The sequence below is a fragment of the Phoxinus phoxinus genome (genome assembly GCF_949152265.1).
Source record: "Phoxinus phoxinus genome assembly, chromosome: 15".
In the NCBI taxonomy this organism is placed as follows: Eukaryota; Metazoa; Chordata; class Actinopteri; order Cypriniformes; family Leuciscidae; genus Phoxinus; species Phoxinus phoxinus.
The window spans coordinates 22,901,775-22,919,274 of record NC_136890.1 but is presented as its reverse complement, the minus strand read 5'-3'; the positions used below and the strand labels follow the sequence as shown (position 1 = coordinate 22,919,274).

Genomic DNA, 17,500 nt, shown 5'->3' with positions numbered 1-17,500 from the left:
ACCTTCCTGGTACCTCCTTATTCTCCAGAAATCATACCGGCATGGACCAATATGTTTCAATATCAAAAAAGTTATGACATTTGTGACAGATTTAGAATGCTAATTCAGGATCCCATGACATTAGCCTGTCACTCTGCCAATGGCACAGCAGCACAAGTCTGTCCAGATAAGAGTTTGCTACTTATGTAATGTTCAGGCTCGATGGCACAGCCAGCTGCCTGTCCGATGGCCTGGAAACCGTTCTATTGTGACAGACTGTTGCACTCAATTTCAGTTTTGAAAGACAGGCAGGGTGCAAACAGGAGAAATACCCTCTGAAAGGTGCTTTCTTAGTTCTGCACCAACATTACTAGTGTAATCTACAGGAAATGCTGCTAAAATACTAGTACGAGATGCAAAACATAGCGTGTACAAACATTCATAAGCATGTGTAGATCAAATCTTTATCCAGTGTCTGTAAATAGTACAGTCCACGCAGCAGTTTCCCTGTACTTGCTTTAAAGGATAGTTCAATCAAAAATTCAGTCATTTACACACTCATGATGTTCCAACCCTGTATGACTGCCTTTTTTCTGCATGACACAAAAGATGCTATTTTGAATAATGTTTCAACTACATTGAAAGTCAAATGGGGTCCATTTTCAAACATCATTCTTTGTCACACAGAAGAAAGCTCTACAGGTTTGGAATGACATGAGGGTGTGTGTGTGTGTGTGTGTGTTTGTGTGTGTGTCATATTTAGTAATATTATTGGTTTGACTACACTGACACTGTCGGATGAGAACCAAACGTGAAGTGAATTGAGCTGGACAGATGAGGAGGCTGTTATCTTCTGTAAAGCTGCTTTAAAACTGAATAAAAGTGGTTTCATTATTGATGAATTTTGCAACAGAGACAATACTGTTCTTGTACTGAATTGCATCAACACTGAACTGACTCGAGCTGAATAATTACACTATTGTCTTGTGTAGAGCTGCTTAGAACCAAATTAAACACAGATCATACTCGTTTCATACTTGATTAACTTTACAGTTATTGAACTAAACCGAACCAACACTGAACTGACTTGAGGTAAAAAAAAATGTTTTACAGTAGAACCTTGACTCATCTGCATCAAGTTTGCATCATTGATAGTTATTTTCCTGTTTATTACTGTGACAATCTGTATTGTATAAAGTGCTAGATAACTTGACAATGACAGAATGCATTTAATTTTGAGTGAACTATTCCTTTAAATATTATTGTAGTCTATTTACAGTAGATAACACTCGCACAACCAACATCTTAAACGTTTTTTTTTGCATGCAAACACACGCTCTCTTGATTGACAGTTTCCAAACAGCCAGCATGGAGGCTGTGGAGACTGTACTCTACAGTAGATCCTCAGCTATGCAGTAAAAGAGCCCTCAGGCCTGTACTTACTGTCTCTGCAGAGAGCTTCCCAAACTGGTAGCAGCGGCATCTCGTTCTCGTCCCCGGTCTCGGTCCCTTTCTCTCTCCGTGGAATTGGGTCCAGCTGACAGGCTTTGGCCGAGCCTTGTGTGCGTGTTGGCATTGACACGGCGATCCCGCGGTGGCACGGGTGGAGGTGGGGGCGGGGGCGCCGGAGCCGGGATGGGTATTGGGATGGGCCCGCTGTTGAGGCTCAGATTGGCGTAGATAGCGGTGGAGGATACAGCGTGGGACTTTGGTGGCAGGACAGGGTGGATGGGAGGTGGAGGTGGGGGCGGGCAGGGCTGTCGTTCCAGCCTCAGGTCTTTGTTCTCCTGGCTGAGACGGTCCAGCTGCACTTCCAGTTCCTCGATGCGCCGCCGTTGAGTTTCCAGAAGCTTCTGTTGGCTCTCGATGATGTTATTGAGCTCCAGCAGGTACTCCACTGCCCGGTTAGGGCTCTCCGGGCTGCCCTGGCCAGCATCCATGCTGACAGTCACCGTCTGCCGGGACAAGCTTCTGGGATCACCCTTGTAGGTGGACGCTCTCCCCCCCACGTGGAGTGGGTGGGGGGGAGAGACGGAAATGTGTTGGAGTTAGAGTTGGGTAACCAGGGTAAAATAGACAGTGGTTTTAATCTGAGATTCCCTCAAAGTTAGTTTCAGCTTCGGAAGTCACAGTACAGAAAAGTGATTGGGGAATTCCATATTGAGAATTTGTATTCACATATAAGGGATGATGATAATGTGAGGATTTGTTCACTTGTTTACGATGGGTGCGAGCATGTGTTTGTGTAAGTGTGCATTGCTATTCTTCGGTGTCATTTTTGCACTGCCACCAAGGAATCATGGAATTGAGATCAAAGCCGGTTTGTGGAAATTAATTTCATCAGTCATTCAACTAGATTTACTCTCAATAGGTAATAAAAATGAGGAAAAAAGAGAGGGAAAAAAACGAATTTGGCAGTCACAGGACATTCCCAGCACCTCAAGTCCAAGGTAAGTATGCACTGCAAAAAGCCAAGTCAGCAAATATCCATTAAACAGGAAGGAAAGCCGATTTCCTTTTCGTCCATTTCTCTGATGCACGTCCCCTTCCGTTTCTCTTTGAAATGTGGAGTTGAAGCACTGCAGCTGTTTTCTGGCTGTGTATTCATGACTCATATTCCAGTCTGATGTGTTTGGTAGACATTTTCGTCAAGAAGAGAGAGAGAGAGAGAGAGAGAGAGAGAGAGAGAGAGAGAGAGAGAGAGAGAGAGAGAGAGAGAGAGAGAGAGAGAGAGAGAGAGAGAGAGAGAGAGAGAGAGAGAGAGAGAGAGAGAGAGAGAGAGAGAGAGAGAGAGAGAGAGAGAGAGAGAGAGAGAGCGAGACTAAAGTTCTTCTGATAAATCCACTGCAATACTAAATTGGCTTCTGGGAGGTGTGCGCATGTCTTTCAGAACAAACCAATTCCCCCACTCTCTTCTTTGCACCCTCATTACAATAGCAAGATCTCTTCATTCAAGCCATTCATATTGCTTATTATCTATTTTAAGACATCACCTGGATTTCCCACGCATGATGTATTTCAACTCATTGCAAAGTCAGTTCAACAAATTATATCCTTATTTCAGAACACATACTATGTCTTTGCACCTTTATTCCATTATTCTTGAACCCAAATCTCTCTTCAGTGTAAATCACATCTATCATTAATGTTTCATGTACGCGTTTGTCGTTTACTCACGAGCGGTTTCACACTTATTGCCCAGACAGTCCTTGAAGACAATCGCGTCTCCAACGCGTACAGATGCGCGATAATCAGGCGATATGTAGAATGCGTCCCAAAACGATGATGTCAAAGTCGTTTAAATCTCCAAATTCGACGTTCCAAAGCAAGAAATCTGTTATGACTTTAAACCGAGCAGATGTTTATTGCTATTTTGTCGCTGTAAGTCGCAACGCGGTCCTCCCGATCAACTGAAACAAAATCGAGAAGAAATACGATCCTTGCAGCAGGATGTCCACTGCCTGTCGAGTTTTATGTCGCTTTGTATGATCAGCGCAAAGGCGCTCAGGTCCCGAAACAGCTGAGACGCGCAATAAAGCGTCCGCGTGCTCGTCCACACAGTGTCAACCAATGCGCGCGAGATCATTAAATAACACCCATGCTGATGGAGCACAGCTGTCAATTTATGGAGACTGCGTTGCATGACAACTAATTAAATACCAAATACGGTTGTGTCTCCCTGAATGTGACATAATGTCAAGCCTAATTGATGCCACTGACTAAGATTATGCGCTAATGAATTAACTGCTCACATGTTGAACAGACGTGCGTTCCTTCCTGATGCTCCTTGAACAGCCCTGCACCTGCCGCCCCTCGCCGCCATTCGGTTTCACCGCAGTGTCCACATGTGTCTCGATCGCTAGTTTCGCAGCATGTCGATGATGCTCAGCGCCTCTTGCTGTGGTAACGGATGATGCAGGGGTTAAAATCATTTGAGTGAGTCAGAGAGAATATATTTTTCTTTTCAATCGAGGCTCTGACGTTGGTCCGAGCGTGTAACGCTAGAGGAACATGCCGGGGAAACTATGTCCCCGTGGTCGGCCATTTTGGAACGCGGTAACGTTTAGTTCGACGGGAGAGTGGCTCCTTGAGCTGAGCCAAAATGAGTGCAGTTTCTCGCGCGCGCTCTTGCTCTCCCCCTTTTTTTCTCTCTCTCTCCTATACACCTCACTACTCAAACTGAAGGCTGTGTGGTGCAGAAAAAGCAAGCATAGATTTACACATGGGGATAATGTTTCTCATTCATTCAGTGCTGCACAAATTAAAATTTCAGTCAGCAACAGGTAGGCTAGTATAAAACCAGGCTTTGCCTGGCTGATTTTAAAATGACAGCAGTACCCAATATGAATATTTTCTTTTCTGCTGCAGCAAAAACCATGGACAAGTATAGCGTTTGGCTTTTACAGCAGTTTTAGGACGTTCCATGTGCTGAATCACTCTCGTGCTCTCACTTCTTTCAGCAACCCACATTAAAACCATCCATTTTTTTCTTACTTCCACCCACACGTCCTGCCCTCTCTTTCTCTCTCTCCGTGCCTTAGTCACAGCTGAACTGCGTGTGAGTGAAAGGGATGTGCTAAGCACATGCAGGAAAGGACAGACCACTAGTATGTTGTGGTTTACTTTATCATTAGCTTAATTTATCTATTTAATAGCAGTAGGAATGCAGTGATGCCACGTTCAGGGTAGAATGCTTCTATCAACCGTTTTGCAATATAGAATCTACCGATACGATGCAGCATGCCATGCATAAGCGTGTGCTAGCTGTGTTATACAGAGCATCTCAATCAGCTCCCTCAGTAGTCAGTGTACTATCAAGGGAGGCAGTCATTTCAAGGTCTGTTTCATTGTCCATGCCAGTGACAGATTCCCACAATGCACTACAAAACTAGTGAGAATCACCTATGCTCAAAAATGCTATAGCTTACACGGTTTTGGTCCATGATGAATCTTTAGCCATTCATGCCATTCTGCATCAATGGCTAATCAGCTCACTGCATATTCTCTTCTTAAAGTTCATGAAATGTGTGTGTGTGTGTGCGCGCGCGAGAGAGTCTGCGTTCTACATGGGCGAATTGGGCACGCTTTGCTCATTGAGAGCATACTGATATCCACTGTGTTTATGTAAGAGGTGCATGCGGAGGAGAAAAGAGTTGCAGAGGGGAAGAAAAAAAAAATCGAGGGATGGAGAAAAATCCATTTAATTTCTTACTCTCCCACACAGAAGCTTTAATTATTCAGCTGCATAATTCTCTGTATTTTAATGCATCTTCATTGTAAAGGCTATTTATCTATCTATCTATCTATCTATCTATCTAGTCCATTTGTCATCCGTCTGTCTGTCTGTCTACTGTATCTATCTGTCTGCCCATCCATCTGTCTTTCTCTACCTGTCTTGTCCATCCATCCATCCATCTCTCTCTCTCAATCTAACCAATCTCTGTTTCCCTCTTTTTCGTTATTCCATTCCATTCTCTTACATCTCTTGTGCTCTTTTATGTCTCTGACACCAGTCAGAAAGAGAAAGCTGGAGAACATTGTGAAGATCTGAGCTTCAAAACTACTGTCATGTTTTCAGCCCTCCCCATCTCTTCCTCTCTCTCTCTTCCCACAGGGCAATCGCAGCGTTTGTTCTCTCACACTGAGCTTTCCATTCCCTCTTAAATGCTTTAGGAACATTTCCTATTCTTTAACTATTCATTCACAAGAAGCAGCATGTTATATAAGGAGCTTCATCAACATGTCACATCGGTTTTACAGTTGATCTGATATTTGCTCTGCAGACTGTACAGAGCGGTGGTGGCTTCATGTGGTCTGGTCCAATTGTTGTCTCGTTCTGACAGTAACATTAGCTTCAATAGTAGTAGCCGTGCTCCATTAAACAAAGGGCAGGAGGGAGGATTGGACATGGACCAACAGTTGGTTTGTAATAAAGTGGGACTCTGACACCCTATAGTGTCTGCCAAAACTATAAATGTACATTTTATTGTCTATGCTTAAAGAACAGACGTCTGTCATTAAAGTCTGGATGAAAAGGGATGAGAGGATGAGGATTTTTTATTCATGGTTAATGACATCTCAAGTCCTTCACTAGTGAAAAATATCCATTTTACACTGTTCTTCTACAATGAACCTGGCCACTGGTTGAAGACCTACTGTAATATAATAAAGTGTTATTAACAAATGAAATATTATCAAAACGGGAAAAAAACTTTGTCAGAATGCACAGCACATTATAAGCCATTAACAGAAGAAAAAGACAGTACTGATATTCGCCTTCCTCAATACCCGACCAAAAAACTACCACGCTATTACCTTTTTCAACTCCCTATAGGCCTACCTGTTAATAGTGTTAATGTCATATGGAAATAGGACATGCATTTACAATGGACTACAAAAACTATCCTCACCTGCCACTGACACACATACAATATCCAGGCCAACTGCATAATGTGCAACATATCAGAGATGCTGTAATGTACAGCCCTTGTGCACACGCCTCACACTTATCGTAGATTATACTTCATATGCGAGTGACACAAACCCTCCTCATCCCATTTGAAGCAGCCTGTAGCTTGCTGATTAAAAAGGTCAACATGACATTTCCCTGGTGCTCAACATCCAGCCCCCTTCTGCTTCCCTGAGCAGCACACATCCACGCCCCAGCAACGTGTCTGTTTCTCAGGCATAGGTTATGTGCACTCTCAGACTAAAAATAAAGATATTGTGATCTCTTGGATACATATTATTAAAATGTAGCTGTAACGCGTAAACGTCAGCTGAGATATGTTAAAATCAGCGGATAAAAAAGGTCTGCTGGTCAAAAATGGCCAAATTCTCAATGTGATTGAGTCTTGAGCCCAATATGCTGGGGCAAAATAGAGGGAGTGAGGATGAGTCCCTGTTCACCCTCCCGTTTCAGAGTTAACATGGTGTAGGGCACAGTGTATAATTAGTGAGAGCAATTAGATAGAAAGAGAGGGTGAGAGAAGGCTCACTGTTATTCCCACAGGCATGCCTGCCTGCCTGCTGCTATAAAGTATAAAAAGTATGATAATCATTCGAAATGTATTTTGATGAATGGTAGTATGTTTGTTTTTTTAGAAAAAGACTCAGTAGAGAGAGGAAAAAATAACAAATTTGCCCTATTTTCATTTAGTTACATTGAGTAATGTAAGCATTAAGTACTGAACCTTTGATATTGCAAATTAATGAACCGCTTTGTTCCAAAAACCTGAGGTACGTTTAGCATTTTAGGACAACATTACAGTCTATTTAAAAAAAAATCTTAATTTTGGCCAATTCCAAAGGATTGCAGGTATCTTTCAGTGAATAGACAATTTTTAGACTTGTCTTGTGCTCTTTATGTGAGACGCGATATTTGTGACTGTTAAAAGTTTGTGTCTATGAGCATCAAAACAGAAATCAAAGTTTCATTTCTGATACGATGTGACCTTGGTCGTTCACACACAGAACATGTTTTTGCATTCACTGCGCTGCTTTTCCGTTGTTTTTTTATGTAAACGTGCTAGATGGACATGTTTGACTGCTCAGCAATCTCAAGCCTTGCAAGTACAGTAAAATCATTAAGGCAAGGAGATTCTTGCAAGTTTGTTAAGAATAAGTAGTTTAGCTTAAAGCTAGGGTAGGTAATCCTGTTCAGAAACATTTTTTTTTTTATACTGGGTGAAATGGTCCTTCCATTCTGATAGTAGTCAATACATTATGTGTTCAGAAAAAGGAATGAAAAAAATCTGACCTCTCTAGCAGCTGTAGGACAGTAAAAACTCTGACCAATCACTGCCATTCGGTGCAAATGTAAAGAACCAATCAGATGCCTTCATGTCTCGTGCCCGAGCACCACTGCATGCACAGCAGTGATGCGCGGGTCAATGTATAAACAACCCGCACCCGACCGACGTTTTCAACTAACCCGCCCGCAACTCGGACCGCAAAAAAAAAGGAAGAAAATATTGTACCCGACCCGCGTTTTTTAAAGTAGCTATAGTAAATGCTCATCGCGACATGGGCCATAGACGGAGGAACTAGGGGTGCGCATTTTTCAGAATGCTGTATGATATAGCCTAGTGTTTTGTAATAAAGGCTTGATTTATTCATTTATTTCGTTTCATTTTCTTAACAATTAAGATGCTGCATGTGTTTATCCAGTCTAATCGAAGTGTGCGTCTCTCCCCGGACTTTCCCAACAAAAATCCCGCCCCCTCTCAGCAAATACATAAACTGACATTACTGAGCTATATGCGTTTAAAAGTAGCCTATTAAAATGGCACAATGGCATTGCTCAGTTCAACGCGTTGGGAAATCGGGCATTTTGTCCCGCGTCAGCTTTTATTCAAAAGTTAATAACGCTCAACATTCAAAAGGTAAATAAGGATTTCACATTTTCATCTGCAGACTGCTCGTGCGTCATCCTCGCGCATTCAGACAATAAAGTGTAGACCTATGTATTTCATAGAACATTGTGTCTAGTACTATATAAATTACAAAGGTAAACGACCCGACCGACCGCGACCCGAATATCATTAAAAATATTTTTGGATGACTCGAAACCGCGGGTAACCGCAGGCACCCGCTCATTTTGGATCAACCCGCGCATCACTGGTAGGTACATGCAGCTGACTCCAAATGTGGATGCGCGTTCATGTTTGTGGGGGGGCGTAGCTTTGGACGGAGCACTGACAGGAGGGGGCGGAGCTTAGAAGAGGTGCCACTTTCAAATCTGGCTAGCTCTCCAACATTACCTACCCTAGCTTTAATAACGTTCTTGTGGGTTCCTGCTCATGTGGGAGTGGAGGCTAATGAAGGGGTTGATAAGCTAGCTAGATAAGCAAGCTCTAAAACACACAGAGATATACAGAAATATCTCTTAGCAGAAAAGAGGTTAAAGGGAAAATTAAAGAATTCATAAACAAAGAGTGGCAAGTAGTAGTATGGAACTGTGATAGCAAGGGCAGACATCTGTATAATATTCAGCAGTGAGAAGGAAATGGAAGAAGTGTTTTAGGAACATACTGTAACACAATTACTCGCATTCGAATAGGGCATATAATAAATCCCTCTACGTTAAGAATAGGAAAATGTAGGAAAATTGTATTTAATTTGAATGTAAACAATAGTACATGTTTTAATAAACTGTACAAAAAAAAAAAAAAAAAAAAAAAAAAAAAAGGTTAAAGTTAAAGGAGCATTTTTACCAACAGGTAGCGCTGCGAGCTAAGCTGTACTTGGGGTCGCGTGCCTCCTCACTTCATGAAGACCGAACATGGACAAGAGCATGGCGCCATTATCGTAAAATATCATTCAAAAGAAACGCTTTCAAGGTAACTTAGTAACATACTATCTATTCATGTTAAAGTGGTCCTTGATTAGGATTTCACTTTTTTAACTTTAGAGTGTAACGTTAATGTTTCTGTTTGAGCTTAAACAACATCTGCAAAGTTACGACGCTCAAGTTCAATGCAAAGGGAGATTTTATTTGCACCTTTCTTTCCCATTTTGTCAGGACAATCTGTCGTTTATGAATCACAACTTGTATGTCTTATTATGTGTAAGTTAGTTGTGTTTTCTATTAACGGTTCAAATGATAAGCTTTAAGTAGTTGCTAACTTTGTTATGATAGCTAGGAAGGGAAACGCTTTGCCTCCGCTAGCCTGCTAACATTAGTACAGTATTGATGTAGTGTTTACTGTAGCTTTTGTTAAACTGTTCTACGCCCTTTAGAAAAATTATTCATTCTGATCGATTAACCTTACTGTTTGTATTACCATAGTTTTCCGACAAATATATGAATAAATGGTGGATAACATCGTATCTATAAGAAAATTACAGATAAAACATACCACGCTGGAACGTGCTTGAAGTCTGTTTGCTCAATCCTCTTGTTCGTTGACATTGTCAGGATCTAAATCGGGCTCGAAATGGTTTGAAATTGACGCCATCGTTAATATTTACATGTAACGTTAGAGCTCGCGGTTATGAAGGGGCGTGACATTTCTCGAACCCTCGCTAGGCGTTGCCAATCACAACACACTGGGCCATCTAACCAATCACAGCACATTTCGTATTTCGGAAGAAGAAGCTTCATCGAAAACCACAAATAGGCCTATGTGAAAATAATGCATGATGAATACACATACTTTCTGCTTAAAGTAAGCCTAAAATTTAGTCGGTGGCAGTAATACATCGGAAGTTGGTTTGCCAACCGCCATTAAACATCATTAGATGTTGGAGTGTTGTGCTTGCATCTTTTGCAGCATTTTGCGCATGACTCCGGGTTCTAAAAACGCAGCAGTAAGGTTAAAATAATGTAAACTTTTATTCCACTGTCCTGCATCTTGCATTTTTAAACAAATAAAATGTGACTTCCCGTGTTCTTGCGCCAGACAAATGGGTTTCACCTTTGCATTTGTGTCTTGCATCTTTTGCTGCGTCTCAAACACAATATGGCATTCTAATAACATAGCGTTAAAAGTTGTATGAAACGCTATGAAACGCTTTTAATGAAACGCTTGACCATAAATTTGTTTCATTCCACTGCCCTGAATTTCACATTTTTAAATGAGAGAAAAAAAAAACTTTAATGGCAATTCACACAAAAACATATTTTTTTTGCATTCCACTGCAATGCTTTTCCATGTGAACATGCGGTAGATGGATGTCTTTGACCGTTGCACTCACATCTCCGTGCGTGAGTGTTATAAAAACATGGCGCTCAAGTTTTTTTTATATTACATTTAAAATAAAATAAAACTCTAGAACTTTTCATTCGACTGCGTCTCTCAGATTAATTTTTAAACATAAAAACACATTGCGTGAACTTTAGAATGTAGCCAACTACAGAAAAACAGTGAGGTAGCTTGAGATTGAGAGATCAGTTTGATATTTTTCCTCTGCAGTAGATAGTGAATATTTAGGAGGTTGTATGTGTAGGAGTTTATTCCCATGCGACACAGTGATGTGTGCGAGTACTCGCCTGTTGAAATGCAGAGCCTTGAAATTCCGAGAGCCTGCTTCCTAGATGATTAGCATAGTTCATGCTAGCAATCTCCAAAAAAAGCTTCTTGACAGGTATTTTTTCAGAGATAGGTACTTCCCATAGCAATTTAAAAGAAAATTAGATTAGTCAAACATAAGTGTTTGATCACCGCTGAGAATCTAAAGATAATTTTTGGGAACATGGCATAAATTTAAATTATCATTAGTAACAATAATGATAGTAAAAGATATGAAATGTATAAGTATTATGCTTTAGCACTCATCTGCTTGGTTTTAAAACCTAGCGAGCTGCCTAGGAAGCAAGTTTTTCTCTCTCTCCAGAATGCATTAAATGATCTAATCTGTATTCTTTATGCTTATTAAGAGCATCACTGTTAGCTTAGCAAACCCAAATTAAGTCAGTTGTGGCATGTAGCTCACTATGTTTAGGAACCAATATAGAGCGAGTGGAAATCAGTGAACACAATCTTTTTAGTTTTATTCAGTTTATTTCTTTAACTGCATGTCATTATTCATAATTCAAAACTCCCTGTTGATGCATTCAAAAACAATACAGTATCTTCATACATATCAAGAGCAACAATTAAAAACCTGTACATCTGTGTTCAAGGTGTCCCCTCACGGACTGCTATTTACACACTCAGCATCTTCCCTGCAGAGGGCGCCACTAAAATAACGGCTACTCGAGGTCTTGCTTCAGACCCGGCAGGTAAAAATCTGCAACACACTGCTGCCTGCTTCGTCATTTTCTATACTTTAGAGTCCTGTCTAGTGTCTACACTAAGTCAAAATGAAGGAGAGGACGCTTATGCTATAAAGGAAGTAGAACCTTTACACAGAAGCTGACTTTTTTTCTTTTCTTTTTTTTGCCCCATCTGAACACTTGAAAAACACTGGCTTGTGAGTGGTGACCTCCATATGCACTGAATGGGGGAAAGCGAAATAGCAACCGCGGCCAAGCCAGTTGGAGGATCAGCACCAATGGAGGAAAAGAGATCACGTCAAGAATTCAGACTGGGCGGCTGCCTCAGTGAGGTTCTCTACTGGTGCAGCGGTTACTTCCTTTATATGACAGAATGTCCTCTGCTTTCATTATCTTGAGCCGGACTGTCTGGCACACAGGGGTGTAAAAAGCACTGAGAAATTATACTGAAGGATGAGTACGGTGTCAAAGATTTACAGTATCTATCCAAAAACATGTTTGAGTGAAAGTACAAAAGTTTGTACATGTAATTGTACTTGGTATTTAAAAGTAAACTACTTATTAGCTTTAGAAATCAAATCAAGAGACAGTGTGTGTTTTTTTTTTTTAAGAGAAACATTGCAAAGCAATCCAAACTGTGCAAAGCAACCCGTTTAATCATATTTTTCAATGTTCTGGGAATATGACTCGACACACAATTTATCAAATAAAATAAATACATTTCAAAACAGTCTGAAATTGATCAACTTTAAATCAAGCAGAAACTGATGATGTTGTTTGACACACAAGTAAAGTTGTTTATATCATCGTTATTTTATAATTTAGTACTTATAAACATTTTGGATTTCCTTTTATTTTTAGAATTTTGTTTTTCATTTTATGTTTAGTATTAGTAATTGTATGTGCTTTTGTTATTTTATTAGTTTTTTAAATATATATTTCTATTTAGCTTTCATTCATATTTATTTCAGCTTTAGTCATTTTAGTTCCTCAACAAACTTATTGGTAACACTTTACAGTAAGGTTTCATTTGTTAACATTAGTTTAACTACTTTAGTTAACAAAGAAGGACCAATACTTCTACAGCAAATTAATTTCATAATTTACTAATATATTGCTAAAATCAAAAGTTGTATTTGCCAACATTAGTTAATGCACTGCGAACAAACAATGACCGACAGTATTTTCATTAACAAAGATTAATAAATAATTGCTCATTGTTAGTTAATTCATTAACTAATGCTAACAAATGAGACCTTATTGTAAAGCGTTACCAACAATAAGTTGGTATAAATACCAAGTTATTTTATTTCAGTTAGTTGCCAAGACAACATTTCTACTTTTAAGTTTTTCATCTAATATTTCTATTTTATTTCAGCTTTCTTTCAAGTATCAAAAACGTTTTTAATAGTTTAGTTAACTCTGATTTATAGACTGATAAATCTGACAATGAACTGTGTTTTCATATTAGTCTTATTAGGCCAGTGAAATATGTAGCCTACTTTTTAAGATCTAAATTAAATTGTAAAAATAATAAAAAAGTATGCAATTTTTTTCTTATAGAAATGTAAGTTTGCAAAAGTATAAATATTCCGTTTTTAATTAATACTTGAGTATAGTAATGAAGCACATAATCGTTCAAGTACTTTACACCCCTGCTGACTTTTATCCTATATTTCTAGAATATAGATATAAAAAACATTTCCTTTACCTTCCTCTTTACAAATAAAATTGTTCTTGCTCTGTACAATGGCTGACTCCTTACAAGGCCAATATAGCAAATTCAAGTTGAAAATTCAAAGCTGAAACACTCTGTTCGTGTTTTGACATTTGAAAAGCGTCAAACTCAGAGGGACAAACGTTGCCCCCCTGTATTTCTCTCGGTAGGAGGGAAGAGAATGACATCATTGATTAGCATTTAAATGGCACATTTGCACTGATAGGAACCTTGCAGACATTGTTATAAAAAAACATTGCATTGTTGTTTTCATATATCTGTTGGCTCAGAGTATGGCTCGTTTTTGAGACTACATCTCTGAATACTGAACATCTAAGGGTCTAAAGTGTCTCCGGTACAAGGAAACCTATATAGGGCGGGACAATGTTTGGTGGGCATGCTTGCTAATTGTTATCTTTGTGGACTACATACTTGAGGTCTTTGTATCTCTAAATCTTGATTTTAATATGTTGTTGAGGACACAATGAAGAGGGCTGTGCAAAAACCACGGTGGGCACTAGTGGGCATTCAAGCTGTCAAATCAGATTTTTATCATTTGAAGCTGACAACAGATGTTCTAGAAAACATTGCGATTGGCCTCCTGGGCTCTGGGATACAGTATCATGCCATCGGGACATTTGATTTCAATTGTAAGGGCCAGTGCTATTAAAACTAGTATACTCACTACAGACATGCAAGATTTAATTATAAGAATCATTTTAAATAGCAAGCTTCTCGTCAAGCCAATGGCACCTCGGTTTAAAATGTTGCACGTGTCTCAGGGTAACTCGACAGTGCTGTATATTTCTGATATGTGAGACATTGGGAGGGGTAGAAAAAAAATAGACATGTCCAGGGTCTATAATTATGTACAATAAGCTTGCTTATAAGATCTGCTACAGTAAGGGAAATGCTACAGTGATTAACGTTTTGGAAAACAAACAAAATCTCCCCCCTCACAAAAATAAATCCGAAACGAAACATTTACAAGGCTCATCCCAGTTTCTGTACAGTACGTGCTGATGCCAATGGGATAATCGGGTACAAAGTCAACATCAATACCCAGGCTGGTTGAGGATTCTGAGAGCAGTGAACTTCAGATGTACAGCTGAACGCTGAGTAATACTCGTGTACGAGCCCTGATTTAAAGTGTTATCACTTAAGATCATTGTATCACTTTTCCGAATCGCAAATTGCTAAATGCTTACAGGCTGCGTATGGCATGTGATCTTTTATGCAAGCATTTATTGATATGTTTCACAGTAAAGATCTCCAGTGATAAATTAACTCACATTGGGTTATGTCTGCAGGATAAAATTCTGATTTATAATATGTAACTTTTGGAATACTTAAATTCGTTTAAATAAATTAAAATCTATTCGATAAAATACTATATTATTTTAAAATGCATGTCTATAGGGATGCGTTTCATTCGAATTAATTTATCATAGATGATTTTACCGTGCATATTTCTATCACTCAGCTTTTTCGATGAGCTTGCCTAGAGCTTTGCTTGGTATGACACTGAACAGAAAGAGATAGCACTTATTGCTCAGACAGTTCTGAGGTAAAGATCAATGCATAAGCTGGTGGTACAGCATGTCTGATTATCACCGGATCTCCTTTAAATTGTCGGTTTCGATTCACCAGCCTGTGTATTTTAACAGTACACAAAATTACGAATCTCATATCTTAGGTAGAAAAATTCCTACCGCAATTTTTGATCAGTAAGTCTTACAAAATGCATAGAAGACCTGTATCAAAATGCCCTTTTTTTTTCTTCTTTTTTTTTCTTTTTGTCTCCTGAAATGAAGATTCCGCATGATGCTGGATGCTGATTGGTGGAGGGCTCGGGAATTAGGACCAATCAGGCCTTCGTTTTCTTTTTTTCCCCATAATTTTTCTGAAATGTCGAGGCCAATGAAATGGGTCTGAAAAATTGAATCAGAAAGCATACAAACGGAAAAAGTATCACAATGGGAGAAAAAAAAATTGGGTCCTGATTTTGAGCTTGAGGGAATTCTATGTCTCGTATAAAGGAATATCGCATGAGGCACTTGTAATGGCTCTCTTTCACTTTGACTCACTTAGCTGAAGTTTCGCAGAGCGTGTGCAGAATATTTTCCCCAACTCGTGAACCAAGTCTTGCAAAGATATAGATGTTAAAGAGGCAGAACAGTATTGTGTTGCACACTTTCTACTATGCTACGTCTTGTTCTTTTACTTGTATTTGTTTCTTTTTTTGGTAAACACTGGCTAAAGAAGCAGAAGGCACCTGGAGAGGTTTGATACGGCTCACTGGCCTTATAATAAAACTTTAGTTCTGTTATCTTCCTTCCCCCCTCTTTCAACAGCAAGACCACTGCGCACACAGCAGGGGAGGGGTTATAGTCCAGTCACAAACAGCAAGCAGCTAATAAAATCTCTTAAATTGAGGGTGCTAGTCCTGATCCTGAAGATCTTTTTTCAATCTAGTTTACTTTCAGACGTGTAGCTCTTCAGGGGCATGACTGAGCAACCATGTTTTAAATAAATCTTCTTTTTTTTATATAATAGAATTTTTGTTGTTGTATTTTATGAAAATAAATGGAAAATATGCTAAATAAAAATGTCAAATGATATGAAAAAGACATGCTATGAAGAAGGACACCATGAATCATAGATGCATACTAACTGACCTTGCAGTTACTGTCACGCTAGCCACAACGTAATGGCAGCATTTGCTCATTTTCTCTCCTTGGCCACTAGATGGCGATAAAATCAAGTCTTGATCGGCCTGGATGGGAAACCTCTGCGGTATCTGGATGATACCAATATACAACACACACAGGACCATATAGATATGGATTTGAGACGGAAGAGGAACTGATATGATGGTGGTGGTGTTCTGAAAACCACATATAGAGACAGAGCTGGAGAGGCTGTATGTGTGAGAGTGTATGGGTGTGTGTGAGAGAGAGAGAAAAGAGAAGAGAGATTTAAAGGGATAGTTTACCCCCTCCCTCCAAACAAGTACAAATCTGTCAGCATTTACTAACACTCATGTTGTTTCAAACAGGTATGACTATTTCTTTTGGTGGTTTTGCATCTTTTTTTAGTTTCATATCCTTTTCATTTATGTGGAAAAGAGCAACAAGTACAACTCTTGTAAATTTCTCCTCGAAGAAAGAAAATCATACGGGATTGTAACAACATGAGGGCGAGTTTTTAGATGAACTATCCTTTTAAGGGAATTAGCATTAGGACCACAGTCCTCCCTTATTCTGCCTCAGCCTTTTCCTCTCTAAAACCTGAGAGAGTTTGTGAGGGCTGGGGACTAGCCAGGGTCCCGGAGGTGTTGTCGAAGATCCAGGGGCCTGTAGAGGCCACTGAGTGGAGAATGCGATGCTGACTTCAGAGATGCTGTGAGCCGATTCTGCACCTGACCCATCATCGTCATTGTCCAAAGGCATGAGGAAGGAGAAAGGTGCGCGCGGTGTGACCTCCGTTGTGCTGGTTCCGTTGTTATCCCTCTTTTCTCTTCTGACACTCACTTTCTCCCTCTCAGGGAGGCCGTTCTCTCTCTCTGAACTAACATCCTTCACTTTTTGTCTTCTCTCCCCCATGCTCTTGCTTTTCTGCCTTCCCCGTCGTTGTTCCCCCTCTCCCTTCCTCTCCCCCCGTGTGCCGTCCTCCTCCTCCTCCTCTTCTCTCCGCGGACCCTCTCGACCCCTCAACGTGCCAGGTAAACTCCTCGAACGCATCTGTTGGTCTCTTCTTCTTCCGGCCGTGCTAACATCCTCCGCCCGGTCCCGCTTGCCCTCCTCCGCTCCTCTTCCTCTGCTCCTTCCCTCTGATTCCCTCCTTCCCTTCCCCCTCCTCTCTCTCCTCTCTCGTCCACTATCATCCACCCATCTGCTGCTCCGCGGAGGAGAGCGATCTACTGCTGCCACACGCGGCTCCTCGGAGAAGAGGGAGGAGGGGGAAACAACTCCAGATTCACGGTCTGAGATAGAGAATGAGAAAGAGAGAGTTGTTTGATAAAACACTATCAGCCCATCTTCATGTAAAACTACAAAATGAGGTGTCAGATAAGGGTTCGATGA

At 40.2% G+C, this 17,500-nt stretch overlaps 2 protein-coding genes and 1 long non-coding RNA gene across 13 annotated transcripts in view; 1 reads left to right on the top strand and 2 right to left on the bottom strand.

Annotated features, from left to right (window-relative positions):
- Positions 1-9,965, bottom strand: part of iqsec2a (IQ motif and Sec7 domain ArfGEF 2a) — an 83,847-nt gene extending 73,882 nt beyond the window's left edge. For 2 of the 5 annotated variants that reach the window (XM_079637572.1, XM_079637579.1), the window contains exon 1: positions 1,423-3,799. In XM_079637572.1, coding sequence (XP_079493698.1) covers positions 1,423-1,919 — 497 coding nt within the window. In that variant the 5' untranslated portion in view covers positions 1,920-3,799. Of the gene's footprint in view, positions 1-1,422; positions 3,800-9,839 lie in introns of those variants that run through there. The other 3 variants (XM_079637574.1, XM_079637578.1, XM_079637573.1) reach the window with 3 other exon arrangements.
- On the top strand, positions 9,214-16,297 carry LOC307011673. Its single transcript, XR_013800460.1, has 3 exons — positions 9,214-9,320; positions 11,606-11,704; positions 16,164-16,297. It is a non-coding gene; the product is annotated as an uncharacterized lncRNA (long non-coding RNA).
- The window catches only part of magixa (MAGI family member, X-linked a), a 42,892-nt gene continuing 41,383 nt past the window's right edge, over positions 15,992-17,500 (bottom strand). For 4 of the 7 annotated variants that reach the window (XM_079637589.1, XM_079637590.1, XM_079637591.1 and 1 more), the window contains one exon: positions 16,647-17,400. In XM_079637589.1, coding sequence (XP_079493715.1) covers positions 16,655-17,400 — 746 coding nt within the window. In that variant the 3' untranslated portion in view covers positions 16,647-16,654. Of the gene's footprint in view, positions 17,401-17,500 lie in introns of all 7 variants that reach the window. The other 3 variants (XM_079637593.1, XM_079637595.1, XM_079637594.1) reach the window with 3 other exon arrangements.